This window comes from Eschrichtius robustus, chromosome 1 (genome assembly GCF_028021215.1).
Source record: "Eschrichtius robustus isolate mEscRob2 chromosome 1, mEscRob2.pri, whole genome shotgun sequence".
Classification (NCBI taxonomy): domain Eukaryota; kingdom Metazoa; phylum Chordata; class Mammalia; order Artiodactyla; family Eschrichtiidae; genus Eschrichtius; species Eschrichtius robustus.
The window spans coordinates 40,471,693-40,495,974 of record NC_090824.1 but is presented as its reverse complement, the minus strand read 5'-3'; the positions used below and the strand labels follow the sequence as shown (position 1 = coordinate 40,495,974).

Below are 24,282 nucleotides of genomic sequence, written 5' to 3'. Positions count from 1 at the left end.
GTGAAGATGATCCAGGACCTCGGAATAAGAATGGAGGCAAAGATCGAGAAGATGCCAGAAATGATTAGCAAAGACCTAGAAGAATTAAAGAACAAACAAACAGAGATGAACAATAAAATAACTGAAATGAAAACTACACTAGAAGGAATCAATAGCAGAATAACTGAGGCAGAAGAACGGATAAGTGACCTGGAAGACAGAATGGTGGAATTCACTGCTGCGGAACAGAATAAAGAAAAAAGAATGAAAAGAAATGAAGACAGCCTAAGAGACCTCTGGGACAACATTAAATGCAACAACATTCGCATTGTAGGGGTCCCAGAAGGAGAAGAGAGAGGGAAAGGACCAGAGAAAATATTTGAAGAGATTATAGTCGAAAACTTCCCTAACATGGGAAAGGAAATAGCCACCCAAGTCCAGGAAGTGCAGAGAGTCCCATACAGGATAAATCCAAGGAGAAACACGCCGAGACACATAGTAATCAAATTGGCAAAAATCAAAGACAAAGACAAATTATTGAAAGCAGCAAGGGAAAAACGACAAATAACATACAAGGGAACTCCCATAAGGTTAACAGCTGATTTCTCAGCAGAAACTCTGCAAGCCAGAAGGGAGTGGCATGATATACTTAAAGTGATGAAAGGGAAGAACCTACAACCAAGATTACTCTACCCAGCAAGGATCTCATTCAGCTTCGATGGAGAAATCAAAAGCTTTACAGACAAGCAAAAGCTAAGAGAATTCAGCACCACCAAACCAGCTCTACAACAAATGCTAAAGGAACTTCTCTAAGTGGGAAACACAAGAGAAGAATAGGACCTACAAAAACAAACCCAAAACAATTAAGAAAATGATAACAGGAACATACATATCGATAATTACCTTAAACATGAATGGATCAAATGTTCCAACCAAAAAACACAGGCTTGCTGAATGGATACAAAAACAAGACCCATCTATATGCTGTCTACAAGAGACCCACTTCGGACCTAGGGACACATACAGACTGAAAGTGAGGGGATGGAAAAAGATATTCCATGCAAACGGAAATCAAAAGAAAGCTGGAGTAGAAATACTCATATTGGATAAAATAGACTTTCAAATAAAGAATGTTACAAGAGACAAGGAAGGACACTACATAATGATCAAGGGATCAATCCAAGAAGAAGATACAACAATTATAAATATATATGCACCAAACATAGGAGTACCTCAATACATAAGGCAACTACTAACAGCTATAAAAGGAAATCGACAGTCACACAAAATTAATGGGGGACTTTAACACCTCACTTACACCAATGGACAGATCATCCAAAATGAAAATAAATAAGGAAACAGAAGCTTTAAATGACACAATAGACCAGATAGATTTAATTGATATTTATAGGACATTCCATCCAAAACCAGCAGATTACACTTTCTTCTCAAGTGCGCACAGAACATTCTCCAGGATAGATCACATCTTGGGTCACAAATCAAGCCTCAGTAAATTTAAGAAAATTGAAATCATATCAAGCATCTTTTCTGACCACAATGCTATGAGATTAGAAATGAATTACAGGGAAAAAAATGTAAAAAACACCAACACATGGAGGCTAAACAATACATTACTAAATAACCAAGAGATCACTGAAGAAATCAAAGAGGAAATCAAAAAAACCTAGAGACAAATGACAATAAAAACACGACGATCCAAAACCTATGGGATGCAGCAAAAGTAGTTCTAAGAGGGAAGTTTTTTTTTTTAAATTAATTAATTAATTAATTAATTAATTTATGGCTGTGTTGGGTCTTCGTGTCTGTACGAGGGCTTTCTCTAGTTGCGGCAAGTGGGGGCCACTCTTCATCGCGGTGTGCGGGCCTCTCATTATCGCAGCCTCTCTTGTTGCGGAGCACAGGCTCCAGACGCGCAGGCTCAGTAGTTGTGGCTCACGGGCCTAGTTGCTCCGCGGCATGTGGGATCTTCCCAGACCAGAGCTCGAACCCGTGTCCCCTGCATTAGCAGACAGATTCTCAACCACTGCGCCACCAGGGAAGCCCCCTAAGAGGGAAGTTTATAGCTATACAAGCCTACTTCAAGAAACAAGAAAAATCTCAAATAAACAATCTAACCTTACACCTAAAGGAACTAGAGAAAGAAGAACAAACAAAACCCAAAGTTAGCAGAAGGAAAGATATCATAAAGATCAGAGCAGAAATAAATGAACAATAGCAATGATCAATAAAAGTAAAAGCTGGTTCTTTGAGAAGATAAAAAAAAATTGATAAACCATTAGCCAGACTCATCAAGAAAAAAAGGGAGAGGACTCAAATCAATAAGATTAGAAATGAAAAAGGAGAAGTTACAACAGACACCGCAGAAATACAAAGCATCCTAAGAGAGTACTACAAGCAACTCTATGCCAACAAAATGGACAACCTGGAAGAAATGGACAAATTCTTAGAAAGGAATAACCTTCCAAGACTGAACCAGGAAGAAATAGAAAATATGAACAGACCAATCACAAGTAATGAAATTGAAACTGATGAAAAATCTTCCAACAAACAAAAGTCCAGGACCAGATGGCTTCACAGGTGAATTCTATCAAACATTTAGAGAAGAGCTAACACCCATCCTTCTCAAACTCTTCCAAAATATTTCAGAGGAGGGAATACTCCCAAACTCATTCTACAAAGCCACCGTCACCCTGATACCAAAACCAGACCAAGATACTACAAAAAAAGAAAATTACAGACCAATATCACTGATGAATATAGATGCAAAACTCCTCAACAAAATACTAGCAAACAGAGTCCAACAACACATTAAAAGGATCATACACCATGATCAAGTGCATCCTAGGGATGCAAAGATTCTTCAATATACGCAAATCAATCAATGTGATACACCATATTAACAAATTGAAGAATAAAAACCATATGATCATCTCAATAGATGCAGAAAAAGCTTTTGACAAAATTCAACACCCATTTATGATAAAAACTCTCCATAAAGTGGGTATAGAGGGAACCTACCTCAACATAATAGAGGCCATATACAACAAACCCACAGCAAACATCATTCTCAATGGTGAAAAACTGAAAGTATTTCCTCTAAGATCAGGAACGAGACAAGGATGTCCACTCTCACCACTATTATTCAACATAGTTTTGGAAGTCCTAGCCTCGGCAATCAGAGAGGAAAAAGAAATAAAAGGAATACAAATTGGAAAAGAAGAAGTAAAACTGTCACTGTTTGCAGATGACATGATACTATACATAGTGAATCCTAAAAATGCCACCAGAAAACTACTAGAGCTAATCAATGAATTTGGTAAAGTTGCAGGATACAAAATTAATGCACAGAAATCTCTTGCATTCCTGTACGCTAATGATGAAAAATCTGAAAGAGAAATTAAGGAAACACTCCCATTTACCCTTGCAACAAAAAGAATAGAACACCTAGGAATAAACCTACCTAGGGAAACAAAAGACCTGTACGCAGAAAACTATAAGACACTGGTGAAAGAAATTAAAGATGATACCAACAGATGGAGAGATATACCATGTTCTTGGATTGGAAGAATCAATATTGTGAAAATGACTATACTACCGAAAGCAATCTACAGATTCAATGCAATTCCTATCAAATTACCCATGGCATTTTTTACAGAACTAGAACCAAAAATCTTATCATTTGTTTGGAGACACAAAAGACCCCGAATAGCCAAAGCAGTCTTTTTTTTTTTTTTTAAATGGACATTTTCTACTTTGGGGAGCTTTTTATTTTTTATTTTTTTAATTAATTTATTTTTATTTTTGGTTGCGTTGAGTCTTCGTTTCTGTGCGAGGGCTTTCTCTAGTTTCGGCAAGTGGGGGCCACTCTTCATCGCGGTGCGCAGGCCTCTCATTATCGCGGCCTCTCTCTTGTTGCGGAGCACAGGCTCCAGACGCGCAGGCTCAGCAGTTGTGGCTCACGGGCCTAGCTGCTCCGCGGCATGTGGGGTCTTCCCAGACCAGGGCTCGAACCCGTGTCCCCTGCATTGGCAGGCAGATTCTCAACCACTGCGCCACCAGGGAAGCCCGCCAAAGCAGTCTTGAGGGAAAAAAATGGAGCTGGAGGAATGAGACTCCGTGATTTCCGACTATACTACAAAGCTACAGTAATCAAGGCAATATGGTACTGGCACAAAAACAGAAACATAGATCAATGGAACAAGACAGAAAGCCCAGAGATAAACCCATGCACCTATGGTCGACTAATCTATGACAAAGGAGGCAAGGATATACAATGGAGAAAAGACAGTCTCTTCAATAAGTGGTGCTGGGAAAACTGGACAGCTACATGTAAAAGAATGAAATTAGAACACTCCCTAACACCATACACAAAAATAAACTCAAAATGGATTCGAGACCTAAATGTAAGACCAGACACTATAAAACTCTTAGAGGAAAACATAGGCAGAACACTCTTTGACATAAATCACAGCAAGAGCTTTTTGATCCATGGCCTAGAGTAATGGAAATAAAAACAAAAATAAACAAAAGGGACCTAATGAAACTTCAAAGCTTTTGCACAGCAAAGGAAACCATAAACAAGATGAAAAGACAACCCTCAGAATGGGAGAAAATATTTGCAAACGAATCAACAGAGAAAGGATTAATCTCCAAAATATATAAACAGCTCATGCAGCTCAATATTAAAGAAACAAACAACCCAATCCAAAAATGGGCAGAAGACCTCAATAGACATTTCTCCAAAGAAGACATACAGATGGCCAAGAAGCACATGAAAAGCTGCTCAACATCACTAATTGTTAGAGAAATGCAAATCAAAACTACAATGAGGTATCACCTCACACCAGTTAGCATGGGCTTCATCAGAAAGTCTACAAACAACAAATGCTGGAGAGGGTGTGAAGAAAAGGGAACCTTCTTGCACTGTTGGTGGGAATGTAAATTGATACAGCCACTATGGAGAACAGTATGGAGGTTCCTTAAAAAACTAAAAATAGAATTACCTTATGATCCAGCAATCCCACTACTGGGCATATACCCAGAGAAAACCATAATTCAAAAAGACACATGCACCCCAATGTTCATTGCAACACTGTTTACAATAGCCAGGTCATGGAAGCAACCTAAATGCCCATCAACAGATGAATGGATAAAGAAGATGTGGTACATATATACAATGGAATATTACTCAGCCATAAAAAGGAACGAAATTGAGTCATTTGTTGAGACGTGGATGGATCTAGAGACTGTCATATAGAGTGAAGTAAGTCAGAAATAGAAAAACAAATATCGTATATTAACGCATGTATGTGGAACCTAGAAAAATGGTACAGATGAACCGGTTTGTAGGGCAGAAGTTGAGACACAGATGTAGAGAACAAACGTATGAACATCAAGGGGGGAAAGCCACGGTGTGGTGGGAATGGTAGTGTGCTGAATTGGGCAATTGGGATTGACATGTGTGTAAAATTGATGACTAAGAAGAACCTGCTGTATAAAAAAATAAATAAAATTCAATTAAAAAATTAAAAAAAAAGACTGAAAAAAAAAAGTACAATGTGAAAAGAAAGTAATGGATACGGTGAAACCAAGTAATAAAAAAGTAATTTAAAAAGAGACCCCAACAGCAAAAATAAGGTAGATGAAACAGATAATAAAAGCTACAGGCATCTTCAAAACCGAAACTGCAATCTTGAACATAAAGTGTAGTATTTTACATATGAATATGGAGGCTCCAAGGTCAAATTACTGTTAAAATGATAGATAATTCACTTATCTGCTCTTTGGTAGATCTTAAGATTTTCTTTAGTTTTGTATTCTCTTAAAAGTTCTGCAGCCTCCAAGCATGAAGCCATGGGGAAGTGAAACAAAACCTAAAACCCCTTTTGAGTTTTAGATAACAAATTTATCAAATAATTGGCCCAGATGTTAAAATTAAAGCTTGAAAAGACAGACAATATCGGGTTTTATGTAAAAAGTTATAAGTGATATAGACATTGATTTCTTATTTCTTACTGGGTTAGCAAGGGCCAGAATTCGGTATCTTTAAAATAAATTTTCTGAAAATCTTTACTTTTAATATTAGTGAAGGCAGAGTGTTTAAAGTACTCCTCTGTTACAGTTGCTTTTTCTAATAATATTTTCATTAAAATTACGTTTGATGGCTTCCCTGGTGGCACAGTGGTTAAGAATCCACCTGCCAATGCAGGGGACACGGGTTCAAGCCCTGGTCCGGGAAGATCCCACGGAGCAACTAAGCCTGTGCACCACAACTACTGAGCTTGTGCTCTAGAGCCTGCGAGCCACAACTACTGAAGCCCACACACCCAGAGCCTGTGCTCCCCAGCAAGAGAAGCCACCGCAGTGAGAAGCCCATGCACTGCAATGAAGAGTAGCCCCCACTCACCACAACTAGAGAAAGCCCACGCACAGCAACGAAGACCCAACACAGCCAAAAATAAAGAAATAAAATAAATAAATTTGTTTAAAAAGTTACATTTGAAAGGCTATGGAAATGGCCATGAATAATAAGAACACAAAAATAAACTGTACAACAGTTACTACAAAGGATAGGAAGAGGGAAAAACTTGGCTGTTGTACTGTTCCTACACTATGCATGAAGAGGTATAATAGCATTTGGAGATATTTAGTATAAATCCTAGAGCAACAACTAAAAATGTAAAACAAAGAGGGACAGACAGTAAGCAAGTAGCAGAGTAAATAATGAGATCATTAAAAATATTCCATTAATGAAAAGAAGGGCAGGAAAAGAGAGGCAAAAAATAAAGAAATGGTATAATTAGGAAAGAAATAACATTGTGGTAGATTTAATCTTAACTGTATCAGTAATTACATTGTTCTAAACAAGCACTATCCAATAAAGCTTTCTGAAATGGGAATATTCTATGTCTGTGCTGTTCAGTATAGTAGCCACCAGTTGCATGCTCCTACTGAGCACTTGAATATGCCTAGTGTAACTGAAGAATTGTGTATTAAATTTTATTCAGTTTAATTTAAATAACCACATATAGTTAGTGGCTATCATGTTTGATAGGACAGGTCTAAATACTCCAAATAATAGGCAGAAATTGCCAGACTGGATTACAAAAGCAAGATTTTACTGTATGTTTTCTACAATAATGTGACATTATATATGAAGATATAGTTTCTCTGAGCTTTAAAAGTTTCTCTGAAATCTTGGGACTGTAATTTGTTTTTATTTTGTAAATAACTCAACCAGTATCTCTTCACAGATTTCTTCTGCCCCATTTTCTCTATGTTTTCATTCTGAGACTCTGATTTCACATAGGTTAGACCTTCTGATGTTGTTTTACAGTTCTTAGATGCTCTATTTTGTGTTTTTCAATCTTTTCTTGAGTTTTGTGTTTCAAAAGTTTGGATAATTCTTCTTGTCCTTTCCTTACAGTTCACTTATTCTTCTTCTGTGTCCCTTTTGCTGATAAGCTCATCAAAGGAATTCTTTCTGATATTGCAGTTGTCATTTCTAGCATTTCCATTTCACTCCTTTTTGTAATTTCCATCTTTTTGTTGAAATTCCCTGTCTATTTGTACATATTATCCACTTTTTCCACTAGATCCTTCAGCTTAGTAATCATGTTATTTTCAGGTGCCTCTTTGATTGTTCTAACATCTCTGGGTCTGATTCTATTGACTATTTTATACCTTAATAGTGGATTTGTTTTTCCTGCTTTCTTGTGTTTATTGTAATTTTGTTTGAATATTGTACAACAGAACAGTAGAGACTGAGGTAAATAATATTTATGGCCAGAAATATTTATGTCCCTTTTTCTGTTAGGCCATTAGTGTAGGGAGTTGAGTATCAAGTCTGTAGTTTGATCTCTAGTTTTGGTTGTTGTTGCTCAAGTTACCATCTGTGTATCACAGGCTTCAGATTCTTCCAGCCATGATCTGTTGCCACTTTGTACCTAGTATGAGGCCTGGAGTGCTGGAGGGTTTTTCTTAGTCTTCTTGCTCCACCCTCAGCTTTCAGCAGACTCTGCAAGCTTGAGCCAGAAAGGGGTTCTCTCTCTCAGTGTCCCTCCTCAGCAATAGACTCCTCTTGCTTTTTACTTGGAATAAGTCTTGTGGTAGGAGCAAGGGGGTTTCTTAGTTCTCCTGTTCTGATTTTTGTTTTAGGAGGTCAGTGTGCCAGAGCCTCAGGGTGGTGCTTTCTCAGTGTACCTTTCTCTTCCCCAGAGGCAAACAACTTCTGTCTCCTACTTAAGCATGCAGTTGAGTTTGCTATCCTCTCCCAACCCCACAGGTGAGCTCTGTCTTGTGGTGTTGGGGATGGGAGGTGTTGGGTATAAGACAGTTTCCTGCCCTTCTTTCAACCTCTGCTTCACATCATTATGTTAGTTTAGGTAATAGTGGGTCTCCTGCCTTGCCTCAGTGATTGAAGGCTTTATTCTGTGTCAGTACAGGGTTGGGGAGGGTGGCAGTAGGTTTTTTACTCCTCCTCTCGTGGCACCCAACCTTTGCCCTACCCCAGAAGCTGAGTCCTGGCTGTTTTTTTAATAGTTCATTTCCTCATGCATGTTCAGTTTTTGCTGATTTTTATTTGGTCTACTCAATGGAATATCCTCTTCATCTTCCTCTTTTAATCTGCTGTGGTGGTGGTGCTGCTGTATGTTTGTATGTTAATATTTAGCTAACCCTGTTAGAAGTCTCTGTAAAATAGAGTAGCTTGATTGACTGTTTTTCTTTTTTTCTTGTTTTGAGTAAAATTTTAAAATTGAATAAGCTTTGGCAACACTTTTGATTGTTTGGAGCCCTTTTTGTTTTACTTCTATCTTTACTGTTGTGGTTTGAATTTTAAAATGTAGGGTAGGGCTTCCCTGGTGGCACAGTGGTTAAGAATCCACCTGCCAGTGCAGGAGACACGGGTTTGAGCCCTGGTCTGGGAAGATCTCACATGCCGTGGAACAGCTAAGCCTGTGTGCCACAGCTACTGAGCCTGTGCTCTAGAGCCCGCGAGCCACAACTACTGAGCCTGCATTCCACAGCTACTGAGCCCGTGAGCCACAACTACTGAAGCCCGTGCGCCTAGAGCCCGTGATCCACAACAAGAGAAGCCACTGCAATGAGAAGCCTGTGCACCGCAACGAAGAGTAGCCCCTGCTCGCCGCAACTAGAGAAGGCCCACACACAGCAACGAAGACCCAACACAACCAAAAATAAATAAATAAGTAAATAAGTAAGTAAGTAGGTAAATTTATTAAAAAAAAATGTAGGGTAAGCGCAATTTAGATAAGGTATAACTATAGTGTTTGTACTTTTCCCAAGTTTTTCATATCTAAAATCTTATTTGAACCTAAATAAAGGATACTGGATCATGGTTTTATTTTGTTTTGTTTTAGTGGTTGGGGGGCTTTCATTAATTATTGACTATTTAAAGTATAGTTAGTTCCAGAATTCTAGAAGTATACTTTTGTCTCTCTCAACAAAGACTGTACAATATATTCTGTATCCACAACAGTTAAGAAGACAAATTGTTCTGATTACAAGTTTGTATGTATTTCAAGCAATGGACCTTGATTATAAGTTTCTTTTAGCTTCTGTGGCTAAGTAGTGGAAGAATTTCTAGATCATCAATAGTGATGTCAGAATTGCTAAAGAAACATTGACCTTTTCTTGATGTAGAAGTATCTACCAAAATAGAATGTGTCTCACACCTTCCTTCTCATCAGCCTTGTATCTTAAGAAAGGGATTGAATTCTTTTTTGTTTTAATAATATTTTATTTATTTGTTTATCTTGTTGCCCGGGTCTTAGTTGCGACAGGTGGGCTCCCCAGCTGTGGCATGTGAACTCCTAGTTGCGGCGTGCATGTGGGATCCAGTTCCCTGACCAGGGATTGAACCTGGGCCCCCTGCATTGGGAGTGCAGAGTCTTAACCACTGTGCCATAAGGGAAGTCCCGTAAGGGATTGAATTCTACACAGTTTCATTTTGGGAGCCAGGATGAATTAGCTCAGGTGGTCTCTTTGGTGACATGTTATGACTTCATACTTAAACATTTGCCAAAATAAATCCTAAATTGATTTCTTACTTTACTAGTTCATTTTCTTTTCTGGAATTATTATTTGAAGCTATATTGCTTTCTTCCTTTTTAGAATTACTTTAGATTTAAAAATGTATTTTTACATAATCTAGTTTTTAGAAACATTTAGAAAGAAACTGAAGAAGTTACTCTGTGAAGTGACTTTTCAAAGAATAATTTGGTATCTACAAAGGTGCTACTCTTAAGGTAGAGGAATATAAATTTTAGTTGACTTAAGGTATAGTAGTTACACATCTGTTCTAAGAGTTGTCCATATTTTTGTTAGAAGATTACATCTAATAAGCCCCAGTTAATCTTTTTACAACGGGCTCTCCCCCTTCCCATAAAACTCTAGCTTCTCCTCCTCTCTCTTTTCTTTTCCTGTTAAGACAAATTTTCCATTTTATGTTATTTTATCCTACAGAGGAAACAAGTTCAGTTTCTCTAGAGGCAAATAGAGAATAAATTACCTTATTTCCATTTTCTTATATTTGCTTTGAAATCTGTATGACATGAAGAAGTTAAGAATACTACATTTTGTAGCTTCACTTTAGTTGGTGCAAAACTATGAATGCAGGCACTTTCAAAATAATTTTAATTATATATTTTTGGGAGTATGTGGCATAAGGTCTTAGGAGGCATTGTGTCTCCAAAGAACTACTTTTTTGTCCTCATGTATAACTTAGATAAAGGACAAAATCGGAAGTACATTGCCATGAAATTTTAGGTGATTTTTACTGGAATCTTTTCTAAAGTTAGTTAAACTTTAGAAGTAGACGAAGAATAAATGAGAATTTCTCATTCAGGAGGGTATTATGAATATATAATTATAGTTCAAATTGCACTGGCGGTACTCTTCTGGTTTGCTCAAGGCAATATGTAAACATGTTTTATTAATTCTGTGCCAGTGGGAGCAAGCATTGAGAAAACTTAACTGCTAATTGAAATTCCCCAGGCTGCAGCTTTAGTGGTTAGTTTAGTAAAGTCTCATTGATTGGCATTGTGAGAGTGTCTTTTTAATAACCAACTGGCTTTCTACTTAATATTTTACTACTTCCCACCCAAAGAAGGGTATTTCCCTTAACTAATATAAATTATAAGGATTATCAATTTTATTCATCAATTTCAAATTATTTAGTCAAATATCACTACTGTTTTAAAAATATGTGATTTATTTAATATGAACTTTTCATTCATGAACCTATTCCAGAAATAAGGAAAAACTGTTACAAGCTATAATCTTTAAGTAAGATGTATATTTTTCACTTTTACTTATTTGTGAATTTAAATGAAACCATTTGCTACCAGATTTCTGTAGAATAAAATTTTAATCTTCATTTCTGTAGAACATTTTTGTATGTTTCTTTGTGGTAGAGTGTTGTAGCCAAGTGCACACATTCATTTCTGTCTCTCCTGTCAACGTAACTGATGTAAGTCCTGTGCTATCAACTATGAGAGCTTTAAAAAATAGACTTAAACTGTGATAATTTACTATCTAGAGTCCTTCCTAACCAGTTGATAAGATTATTTAGCTATTATTATGAAATCACTTGTGAAAAAAATTGTGGTTGTAATAATAGTAGAACCTGATGATAATTAGAAGGAAGTTTCTTATTTGATCTTCATCAGCACTTATCAATTTTGTTTTCTTGTGTGGCTGTAGACTACACTGATAAAAATCAAATTGCTGAACAGAAGTAACTGACCTGTTACAAATCCATTACTGTTATTGGCAAAACAATTAAAATGTTCATTCTTGAGGGAATAGGATAGGATATAGTTCCCCTAAAATAGAAGATCCACCTTCACAGTAACCCTGGAGATTCTTTCCCTCCCTCCCTTCCTTCCTTCCATTAGTTTTAGGTGTACAGCAAAGTGATTCAGTTATATATAAGTATTTTTTCAGATTATTTTCTGTTATAGGTTATTATAAGATATCAAATATAATTCCCTGTGCTGTAGAGTAAATCCTTGTTGCTTATCCATTTTATGTATAGTAGTTTGTACCTGTTAATCCCATATTCCTAATTTATCCTTCCCCCCCCTTTCCCCTTTGGTAACCATAATATGTTTTCTATGTCTGTGAGTCTGTTTCTGTTTTGTCTATAGATTCATTTGTATTATTTTTTAGATTCCACATATAAGTAATATCATATAATATTTGTCTTTGTCTGACTTATTTCACCTTAGCATGATATTCTCTAGGTCCATCCATGTTGCTACAAATGGCAATATTTCATTCTTTTTTTATGGCTGAGTAATATTCCATTGTGTGTGCAGATAGATGCTTAGGAGTGGGATTGCTGGATCATATGGTAGCTCTATTTTTAGTTTTTTAAGGAAACTCCATATTATTTTCCATGGTGGCTGCACCAACTTACATTCCAACCAACAGTGTAGGAGGGTTCCCTTTTCTCCACACCCTCTCCAGCATTTATTATTTGTAGACTTTTCTGATGATAGTTATTCTGGCCTGTGTGAGGTGATACCTCATTGTGATTTTGATTTGCATTTCTCTAATAATTAGCAATGTTGAGCATCTTTTCATGTGACTGTTGGCCATCTGTATGTCTTTGGAGAAATGTCTCTTTAGGTCTTCTGTCTGTTTTTTGATTAGGTTGTTTGTTTTTTTGATAATGAGTTGTGTGAGCTGTTTGTATATTTTGGATATTAACCCCTTGTTAGTTGCATCATTTGCAAATATGTTCTCCCATTCTGTAGGTTGTCTTTTGTTTATGGTTTCCTTTACTGTGCAAAAGCTTTTAAGTTTGATTACATCCCATTTGTTTATTTTTGCTTATTTCTTTTGCTTTGGGAGACTGATCTAAGAAAATACTGCCATGATTTGTGTCAATAATATTTTGTCTACGTTCTCTTCTAGGATTTTTATGGTGTCATGTCTTACATTTAGGTCTTTAAACCATTTTGAGTTTATTTTTGTATATAGTTTGAGGGAGTGTTATAATCTCATTGATTTACATTTAGCTGTCTAGGTTTCCCAACACCACTTGCTTAAGAGACTGTCTTTTCTCCATTGTATATTCTTGCCATTTTTGTTGCAGATTAATTGGCCATAGGTGTGTGGGTTTATTTCTGGGCCCTCTATTCTGTTCCATTGATCTATATGTCTGTTTTTGTGCCAATACCATGCTGTTTTGATTACTGTAGCTTTGTAGTATTTTCTGAAGTCTGGAAGGTTTATGCCAACCCTGGAGATACTTTTCGTGATCATTCTTTTGCTCTTAAAAATTGATAAATTGGAACTTTATATGTCAAGAATTTGAGATGAGGTATGAAACATATTCTAAAAAATTTTTTGTTGTAACACTCTCTTAGTCTCCCTCCTTAAGTCTTCCTCATTGTTGCCAGAGAAAACTTTCTAATATATCAATCTGGGCATGTCTGTCTATTATTAATATTCTTCAGTGGCTCATCATTATCTGCATAATCTGTCCCCTATCTACCTTTGTAGCCATATGTCCTGGTCCTCTCATACTTGGTGTTTCTTAAGAACCTCATGGTGTCTCACAAATTTTTGTGCCATTGCATGTGCTGTTCCATTTCCTTAGGAGGCACCTTTACAATTGTGGCACAGTCCCCTCAGTAATTTCTTTCCCTCTTTTCCTCCCTATGCATGAATTGTCTGTTTATGCCCCTTATTCCCTTTTCTATTGGAGTAGCATTTTTTCCTTATTTATATGTTAGCCATATAGTAAGACCATTAACATTTGATATCTTATGTTTTTCTTTTTTGACTTTTTATGGTCATGATTGACTTTGTGCCTATTTTTGTTTTAATTGAAATGTAGTTGATTTACAATATTATATTAGTTTCAGGTTACAGTATAGTGATTCAGTATATTTATAGACTATCTTCCCTTTAAAGTTATTACAAAATAATGGCTATGTTTCCCTTTGCTGTACAGTATATCCTTGTTCCTTTTCTATTTTATACATAGTAGCTTGCACCTCTTAATCCTATACCCCTATCTTGCCCCTTCCTCTTCCCTCTCCCTATTCGTAACCACTAGTTTGTTTTCTATATCTGTGAGTCTGTTTCTGTTCTGTTATGTACATTCATTTGTTTTATTTTTTAGATTCCACATATAAATAATAACAGAGTTTTTGTCTTTCTCTGTCTGACTTATTTCACTAAGCATAATACTCTCTAGGTTCATCCACGTTGTTGCAAATGACAGGATTTCATTCTTTTTTATGGTTGAGTAACATTCCAGTGTGTGTGTGTGTATGTGTGTGTGTGTGTGTGTGTGTGTGTATAAACACACCACATCTTTATCCATTCATCTGTTGATGGACACTTGGGTTGCTTTATGTGAAGTAGATTTAGTCTTTGAGCAGTAAAATATATTAATGATGTCCTGCTAATTTTCCATTGCTCTTCTACTTAAGAAGTCCTAAACCAACACAAAACCTTATATATATTTATTTATATTCTAATTTTTAGGTAACTTTGATATTTACATGTAATCACTTAATCCATCTGGAATTTATTTATTTGTAAGGAGCTATAAAAGAATCTTTACTCTGTTTTTTTCAACTAGTAAATCAATTGGCCCAGAATAATTTATTCAGTAGTCCTTCTTTTTTCCGTTGATGTTTTAGATGAACATACTAGGGCTTTTGGTCCACTGACCTTTCTTTTCCAATAATCTATGTTTCCGTTTTTTAACCATATCACATTATTATGCATTTAAATTCATGATATGTTTTAGTATTAAGTTGTGTATTTATTTTCTATTGCTGTGTATCAAATTACCACAGATTTAAGTGGCTTAAAACAACATCCATTTTATCTCATTTATTATCAGTGTCTGTGGATTATGAGTCTGGGCATGGGTTACTTGGATCGTATATTCAGATTGCATGTGGCTGTGATCAAAGTGTCAGCAGGTGCTGTGGGTCCATGTAAGCGAGGTCTGGGGGGCTGTCTTTCAAGCTCATTCATATTATTGGTAGAATTAGGTTTCTTGCCAGTGTAGAACTCACAGTGGCTTCCATCTTCTTCAGTGCTAACAGGAGAAAATCTCTTTGAATCTCTTCCTTTTTTAAGGGGTCCTACTTGTTTAAGTTGGGCCCACTTAGATAATTTCCCTTTTTATTAACTTATAATCAACCAATTCGAGATCTTAATTACATCTGCAAAATCCCTCTTGTGATATAATCTAAGGATTGAAATCCATCATATCCATGAGGACAAAATCATGCAGGGCTGCACACAAGGGGGTGGGAATCTTGGGGGCCATCCCAGAATTCTGCCTACCAGAGTGGGGCAAGTCTTCCTTTGCTACTTATCTTTTTCAAAGTGTTATTAGCATTTTTATACATATGTTCTTCCAAGTAAACTTTGTTGGCCAAAGCAACAAAGCACCCTACAGTTCTTTCAAGTTTTCTGTACATTTGAAAATTTTCATTATAGAATATTATGAAACAAGTAATCAAACAAAGCAAACCAAAACACCTTAACAACTAAGACACGGCCATCCCTGTTACCCCCTAGATACAACCAAACACCCCTTTTTTGGGTATTTTATTTGGAATTGCTTTAAACTTATAAACTGATACGGAAAGAGTGGACTTTTAAAATTTATTAAGTTTTCGTATATCTGACACATTTCTTGGAAATTAATTTTTGTTACATCGTACTTATGATGCTGTTATTTTAAAATTGTTTTCATTATGCTTTCTTACTGGTTCTTGGTTAAATATATTTTCATTTTGTATATAGCTGTTTTACTGATAATTTTGTTTTTTAAGGTGACTATCTGGGGTTTTATCTGGAAGCCAGTCACCTGAAAAAACAATTTTTTTCTTTTAAATGCTCTGTCTCTGATTTCAGTTTCATATTTTATTGCATTTGGCTAGAACTTCTTAACTTGGTGTTATACAGTTTTGATAATTGCAGTTTCTTGTGTCTCATTTTGTTTTTTTTTTTTTGGTGAATCCTTCAAGTGTTTCATCATTAAGTATCATGTTGGTTGATTAAGTGATTTTTCTTATCATGTTGAAGTATTTTTTTAAAATCATGTTGTAGAATTTCTGTTTTTTGGTCAAAGTCTTTACCTATTGACTTATTATACATGGATTGTCTAAGAATGGAGAAAAGGTGTTTGTTTTGTTTTATGTTTGTTTTGTTTTTAATCCTGTACACTTAAGTTTATACATTAGTTTTGGAAAAATTCTCAGGGGCACCAGAAAATCAAAGAATATGGAGAAGTACAAAACTCACAAAAAATGCAATATGTATGTGTATATAATACATGATATATACTTTGTCGTAATTACGAAAGTATTACTAAATTAACTTTTTTTATAGCTATGACAGCAAAATGTCTTCAGTATCTGTTTTTGTTGGCATTTGAATTGAAAGAAATCAACTCACATCTATCATGAATCTTTTGCTTAATCTTCTAGTCTGGCGCTAGTCTGGTAAGTTTTAAATCTTTTTTTACAGTCATGGAAAAAAATATGTTTCTGCTTGAAGCAGTTGTCAAACAAGCTTCTTTCATCGACCGTCAGACACAGGGCAGCTGAATGAGGCTGTTTAGTCTAGAGTAAATGCTCACGAGATTACAGGGTCACTGAGGAAATGTAATTATGCAGTTGATTCCAGAATAGTCGTTTGTAGAAAGGACTTTAAAAGTATTCAATCATAGTATTAATTTAAAAATATGTATAATCCAAAATTAATCTCAGAAAATCAGCACTAAATAAACTAAATTATTTAGTTTAGTAATAAAATTATAACTATAAATTATGACAATGAAATATAGTTTTAATTCAGATTTCTGCAGGACCCTAAAATAGGAAGTTCCGTTTATTATTGGAATTTGCTCAGTTCCTCCCAAATCGCTATAAAATTCAATTGACTCTGTATATCTATATGTAATTGTCTCTGTTGGGAAACGAAACCTCACAGTATTTAGCTCATGTTAATTGAGAAAATAATTGATTACTTAGCAGCTTTTTTTTTACTTTTGTTATTCATTTGATTATCACTCATTCGATTATGAAGCACCTCCTGTGTGTCAGTTACTCTTCTAGGTACTAAAAAAACAACAGTGAGCAAAACAGAGAAAGCACCTACAGTCATAAAGCTTACATTATATTGGGATGAAATGAACAATATAAATATACTGATGAATTTATTAGATGGCAGTATCAAAATACTTTATCCTGCGGTATTTGTCTTCCAAAGACAAATACCTTAGGATAAAGGGATATGTAGTGATTGGTGTAGAGTGCTGTTTTTACATAGGTCGGGGTGGAATCTTTTGTAGGATGATATTTGAACAGACATGAATTAAACAAAGAAGCTAATCATGTGATATAATGGGGATAGGCAGAGGAACTCTAAGTGCAGTGGTCCTGAGATGGGCATGTGTATGAGGATGAGAAAGGAGCCCAGTGCCTGGAGTAGCGTGAATTGGGGAATAGCAGGAGATGAGGTCAGAGTGGTAGCAGGTTTTTATATAAGAAGGCAGGCTGGGCCCAGTTAGACCATGTAGGGTTTATTTTTTAGGTGATGGTCAAGACTTGGGATTTTACTGTGAAGAACACGAGAAGTCATAGAATTTTGAACGAAGGTGTGTCATATGACTTACATTTAGAAAGGTCTGTTATAGGAGAATGGATGGTGGAGAGAAAACAAGAAAACTTGCAACTGTCTTAGTTAAGATGGTAGTGGCTTATACTAAGATGGTAGCAGTGTAGTTGCTGAGAAAGTGGTCAAATTATGAATATAATTTTGATAGCATAAAATAGAGAATTTTTGATGGATTGGATGTCGTGTGCAGGGTTACGAAAAAGTTGCTCCCAGGGTTATATCTGAGGTACAAAATTGCCATTTACATGTGATAAGGGAGACTAGGGGGAAGGGTTCTCTGGGGCAAGACAGTTGTGTGAGTTGCTTTAAGTTCAGTTATTTATCAAATATTAAAAAAAATATGTTTCTAAAGAGGCTGCAAGAACTGGGAAAAATCCTTAGCAGCTCTCCTCTTTTATGGGAGAGTGAACTGTCATGAGTTCATTACAGTAGAGACCAAAGAAGAAAACGCTTCTGTACTCATAGTCACATCTCTGGGTAGTGCAAAGCTAAGACTAGATTTTTAGTCTCTTAGGATACTTTTTCTCTGCTGTACCTTATGGCCAAGGCCATTCCATTTACAGAGCTTTCAAAATCTGAATGAGCTTTATTTTTATTATGCTTTTAGATTGTTTTAATTTCAGATAGTATATTTAAAGGCAATGAGTTTATGTAGCAACTTTGCTTATTTTATTCTCAAAAAAATGAAAACAAAATTATTCTGCTCTAAGAAATAGAGACACAGACGTAGAGAATGGACATATGGATACCGTGGGAGGGGGAAGAAGGGGTGGGATGAATTGGGAGATTGGGATTGACATGTATACACTACTATGTATAAAATAGACAACTAATGAGAGCCTACTTTATAGCACAGGGAACTCTACTCAGTGCTCTTTGGTGACCTAAATGGGAAGGAAATCCAAAAAAGAGGAGATATATGTATACATACAGCTGATTCACTTTGCTGTACAGCAGAAGCTAACACAACATTTCAAAACAACTATACTCCAATAAAAATTAATTAACAAAAAAGATAGGTCATTGATAAATCCTATAGAAATAAGCCCATTTCACTATTTCAAGGGGCAGTTGGTTGAATAGCTTTTGTTTACCTAATTTTGAGTTCATGTGTACATTTTAAAATTCGTATATTTTTAAAATCCTGTAACTTAAAAAATTATTCTGCTCTAAGTATGAGCCAAGTTTTCAGCCTCCATTTTTGTCCCCCATGAGGAAAATAGGACTGAGTTGGGCATTGTGACTCACAAGCTTTTGGGTTGGAGCTTAGGTAGCTTTTGGGTTGGTGCCCTGATAGCAGAGGTGTAGCAGGGTGGGGGTGGTAGGAATGGTCCGTCCCAGCCAGATGCAGGCAACAAGGGTTGCATTATCTGTAGAGAATTAAAAAAAATAATAAAATAAAACCAATTAAAAGTCAGTCTGTTTTATTGTTTGTTTTTTTTTAATCAGCATGTACTAGCAGTTCTAAACAATGTTGGTTTTCAAATACTCCTTCCTGAAAACATCTTCTTTTGGTCCAAGTTCTAAACAATTGCTGTTATTACTTTTGATTTCATAGTATATAAGTAAGCTTCCAATGAGCACATCTTTATTCTTTGTTCCTGAATAATATTGTGTTGTATACAGAAGTGTAATCAGAGAACTCCCAGTTTTATAGTCAGCCCCAGAACATCACCACGCCCCGCCACCGCCAACGAACCCACCTACATTTAGCCTCACTCAAGAGTAAGTTTGTCAGATTTTAAATCCTTCTGACTCCTTTCTGGCAAAATTTCTCTTTCCAGTTCCCCCGTGGTATTAAATATTTCTGAGTTTAAGTGGTAGATTTGAAGTGAACTGATAGTCTAGTGATCGTAGAGATGAAGAAATAGAACTTAAGTTCTTGGAGTGTTTATTTTTGTTTAAAGCTTTTCGACTATGTGACGCCTGAAAGTTGCTAGAAAAAATCCTAAAGAAACAAAGACATGAACATTATTGCAATTTCTGGAATTTATTGTGAAATAGCTATTTTATGAGACTATCAAACTTATTATCATTAAGATATTTTCTAGCTATTTGGATACCTGTTGCTTAAAGAAAGAAACTCGAAATTAAAATTAACAAAAAATATCCTTCAATTTATTATGAGCAAAGATAAATTGAAAAATCTGGCTTTATTCCCTATTGAACATGAAGATACAAGGAAGATCAACTTTAATGAATTCACTGACAAATTTGCATAAGTAAAACTCAAAACAGAAACTATGATGTGACAATCTTTTATGTACTTACAAATATTTTCCTGTTTTCAAAAATTAAATTAGTATAATTAATGGGTATTTTTGTCTGTTACTTTTTCCTCTTTTGTTGTATGAATTTTATTTTTATTTAAAAATTTTTAGTGGCATAATGTGTACAAAATCCAATAGAAGAAAAAATTTGTGTCTTTTCTGCATTGTTATTATTTTTCATTTCATGATTATTACAGAAAGTAATTTTGTTGTATAAAGGAGCAGGTGTGATGAAAAATGATCTGCTCTGGCTGTACAATATGCTAGGTGTACAGTTGCCTGATAAGAGTTGGCCCTGAGGATGGGATCCTGTGTCATGTTTCTGTAATACCAAGTCTTGTCAATTTAGTCATAAAAATAAATTCTCCATCATATTTGGTCATACTGATTTCAGAAGGATGTGCAGACTTAGATTTGAAAAAAATAAGAGCAATAGAAATAAGCACAGGTCAGGAATTAGATCCTGCTTTGGTTAAAAGAATTGTGATTGTTGGGTCTGGAAAACAACTGGCTATGCTTTGGGAAAGCAGAATGAACATGGTTGGTTAATCTTTTTTTTTTTTTTTTTTTTTGCCTTAAATAATAAGTGAACTTTATTGGCCAATAAGGAAAGGGAAGGACTAGCTTCAAGTGAGACTTGATGCAGGGCTCCAGTGATCTGACCAGGATTCAGTTTCTTTCACCATTTCTCACTCTTCTTCTTTGGTGCTTACTCCAATTTCTAATAGTCTCTCCCCTCTGGTTCCAAGATAGTACCAGTAACTTTTTTGACTACATATGTCCTACTTATGTTCAGAAGGGATAGTTAATCACTTTTTGGTTTATGAAAAATATTTGAAGGGAGTAATGTTTCTGAAAGGAAAATTATCAATAAGCTGGTAAAATGTGGATCAGAGGACCAGTTTTGACTCTGCCCAGCTTCTACATCTTAATTTTTGTTGTCCTATTTATCTGTATATTTCTAAATCATACAGTTATACTGCAGTTTCTTGATTTCCAGTTTTAGACCTGCCTCTTGACATCCTAATTGAGAGATGAAGATTTAGCCCTCTAAAACTCCTTCCCTATTCTTATTTCACTTCTCCTATTATTTCCCAATACAGTTATATTACAGTTTTAAAATTAAATCAGTGTCCACTATTTCCATGGTAAATACGTAAATATTATTTTCAGTTGAGCCATGTATTGTACAATGATTATGTTTCCTTAGATTTCTTATTATGATTGCTTTGTCCTTTTTGGGGGGGGTCTTCAAAAATTTTATTTTTTCATTTAAGTCAGCATCTTGCCTATCCCATCAAGCCCCCAAATTATCTTACCCTTTCTGGGGCTAATGAATATGAAAACAAAATAGAATCCCACCATTCATCACCTTCTACTTTCTTTTAACCTCCTTACCCAGTGTAGATGGCACTTTATATTTTTGTTACTAGCTTAGTCTCTCCTGTCCTCTCGTTTACCTTGTGTTATAAGCATGCAGTGTGTCTGCTTTGATAGTTTATGATGAGTAACATCAGGACTTGAGGGATTGCCACTTTCTAAATCTTTTAAAAATATTCTTCCAAGGAGTGATTAACTGTTTTTAGATTTAGAGAAAATTCATTCAACCTTTAGGTCTCTTGCTTTGAGTTTTACCTCAAAATTAATTTAGAAAGAATTGAAAGTAAGGGAAGCAGAAGCAATAATGTTTACTTCATTCTACTGTTTTCACCTCTTCATCCCAGAGAAGAGGAAGAAAGATTCAATAGCTTGAACTTGCTAGTGAGACAGTAGTCGTTCCAGTTGTAAGACATTTGGACAGCTCTGGTTTCCCAGCAAAAGAGTCAGCAGCAGGAGGGTATTTCTTGGAACTCTGTGGTAACTTTTCCATGAAGCTGCCGTTCTTTCTGAGTTAGTTGTTTCCGTTATCCTCTCATTTGCTTGAAGTTAATGTGTGTAACCTCATGGTGGCTCTACTACTTCATCTGTTTGTTGAGCTTGCCTACTGGTCTTGGTGGGTTTTATTTACTTGTTACAGATAATTTATCCAGTACCATCTTAACTCTCAAAGTTTAAAAATGATATGTTGAAAGGCTATATTATTAGTGTTTTCAGATTGTGGATTTTGTCCAATATTTTACAAAATGGAGTAAAACAAAATAAACTAGACAAGGGCATTGTACATTGTAAATGTAAGTATTGTTTTGTGAAACAAAAAGAAATGTATGTATTGTTCAGTTATATGTGCATATGTATACACATTTGTAGTGGGTTTTCATGTAAAGAATATTTACTAATTATGGTAAGAAAAGTTTGAGAAATGTTGCTTTAAACACAAAGCACATAGTAGTAGAAGTCACTACTCAAATAATTTCTAAAATCTAGGAAACAGTACTTTTGAGGCTAAGGGAAATTATGTATGGGCATAGGTGGGCATGGCCTCTGATTTTCTTCTAGCATAATGCTCTGTGGAGTTTCATTTGTTTCTAACCCTTTTTTTATCAGGAAAAATAGTCATCCTCTTTTATCATCCATGTCTAATGGACCCTTTTTAGTTTTTTTGTAATTTTAAGTTATTTTATGAATAATTTTGCTGATGTAAGAATAAATGAATAGTGGAAAAAAACTTTATTAGAAAATTTAGTAGAGATTTAGACATAGCACCATCAAATTTTTATTCCATATGTTCTTGGTTTAGAAGATATATATACCCAAAATTGACGACATCCTTTGAGTGCAACTAACCACTGATCAATGGTCGTGCATGAACATGGAATGTATCCATCTTGTAAATACTGAGTCCAGATTTCAAATACATCTTTAGTAGGTTCTACCTTATCACTGCTTCTGGTTCTGCTTGCATTTGTATCATCAAAATGCAAATGCATCAGTAATAAGTTCAAGCTTATTATCTTATTTTTTTGCATTTGCGTTGTCAAAATTAAATACTTTTGAAAACTTTGATGCCTTGTAATTTGATTGAAGAGAGGACCACTATCTCTTTTACCCTATAATTATAAAAGGTTCTCATTTTTAGATTTATAAACACCAGTTAGAATGACCAATCCAATTAATTAATCATTTCTACATCATCTCCTTTCTTCACAATACCTTTGTATATGTACCTGCCTATAGTATTTATTTACTTAAAAACTGTAGCAAGTTGTGTAAAAGTGATGGTACACAAACATCATAAAAAGTAAAAAAAAAAATTAACACACATTCTTTTAGCAAAATGGATAGTCAAAGTTCTTGTCCCATATTATTGTGGAATGAAATCCATTCTCTTTAATGACTGACTGGATGAGAAGATAATATTTCCTTTTAGTCCTTAAAAATATACACTTGAGTGACTATAATTGGAAATCAGGTATCTGTTTTGGGTTGATGAAAATGTCCTAAAATTGGATTGTTCTGATGGTTGCTTTGTAAATTTACTAAAAATCATTAAATTGTATACTTAAGAATATACCAGTAACTCACTGATTTTTTGAGTTTGAGAAAATTCATCTAGGATATTGTCATATCCTCTTAAGAGATGATACAAAAAAAGATGTAGTAATTTGGGCACTGCAGTAAGAAAACTGAAGGTTGATATAGTAGTTGTTATTTATTTAACTATTGCATCATTCTTCAGGTGATTCCATCATTCTTTTGTTTCTTATTTAGCTTTTTTTTTTAGCATTATGGGGAATAATTGAAATAATTTCTAGGATGATAAAACAGTAGTATGTTTCAAGCTATAGTAAAAATAAGGTCACTAAGATTCCATTATCTTACATTAAAAAAAGGGTCTAATGGATCTGTATGGTATTTTATTATGGCAATTTAGAATTTATTTATTCTATTTTTAAGCAGCATTACTGAGGTATAATTGACATGCACTAAACAGTATGTATTTAAAATGCATGGTTTGACGAGTTTTGACATATGTGTATAGTTATGAAATCCTTTCCATCATCAAGATAATGAACATATCCTTCATATCCAAAAGTTTGCTAGTGTCACTTTGTAGTTTCACCTTCACACTTGTCATCCCCCAACCAAGAAACCACTCATATGCTTTATGTAACTGTAGATCATTTTGCATTTTTCAGAGTTTTATATAAATTGAATAGAACAAGATGTATTCTTTTTTTGTCTGGCTTCTTTCACACAGAATAATTGTTTTGAGATTCATCTTTGTTGTAGTGTGTATCAATGGTTCATTCCTTTTTATTGCTGAGTACTTTTCCATTGTATGTATATCCCACAATTTCCTTTCCATTTATTTTCTTGTTGGATATTTGGGTTGTTTCCAGTTTTTTTTTTCTGGTTTTGGGCTAATAAAACAAAGCTGATATGAAGA

The 24,282-nt window shown here is 35.1% G+C and overlaps 1 protein-coding gene across 5 annotated transcripts in view; it reads left to right on the top strand.

Moving 5' to 3' along the window:
- MNAT1 (MNAT1 component of CDK activating kinase) overlaps positions 1 to 24,282 on the top strand; it is a 223,417-nt gene that overhangs the window by 121,023 nt on the left and 78,112 nt on the right. Inside the window, exon 8 of one of the 5 annotated variants that reach the window (XM_068544538.1) lies at positions 16,396 to 16,456. The exons of 3 other annotated variants lie outside the window; for them this stretch is intronic. In XM_068544538.1, coding sequence (XP_068400639.1) covers positions 16,396 to 16,441 — 46 coding nt within the window. In that variant the 3' untranslated portion in view covers positions 16,442 to 16,456. Of the gene's footprint in view, positions 1 to 6,181; positions 6,204 to 16,395; positions 16,457 to 24,282 lie in introns of those variants that run through there. One more of the 5 variants, XM_068544557.1, reaches the window with a different exon arrangement.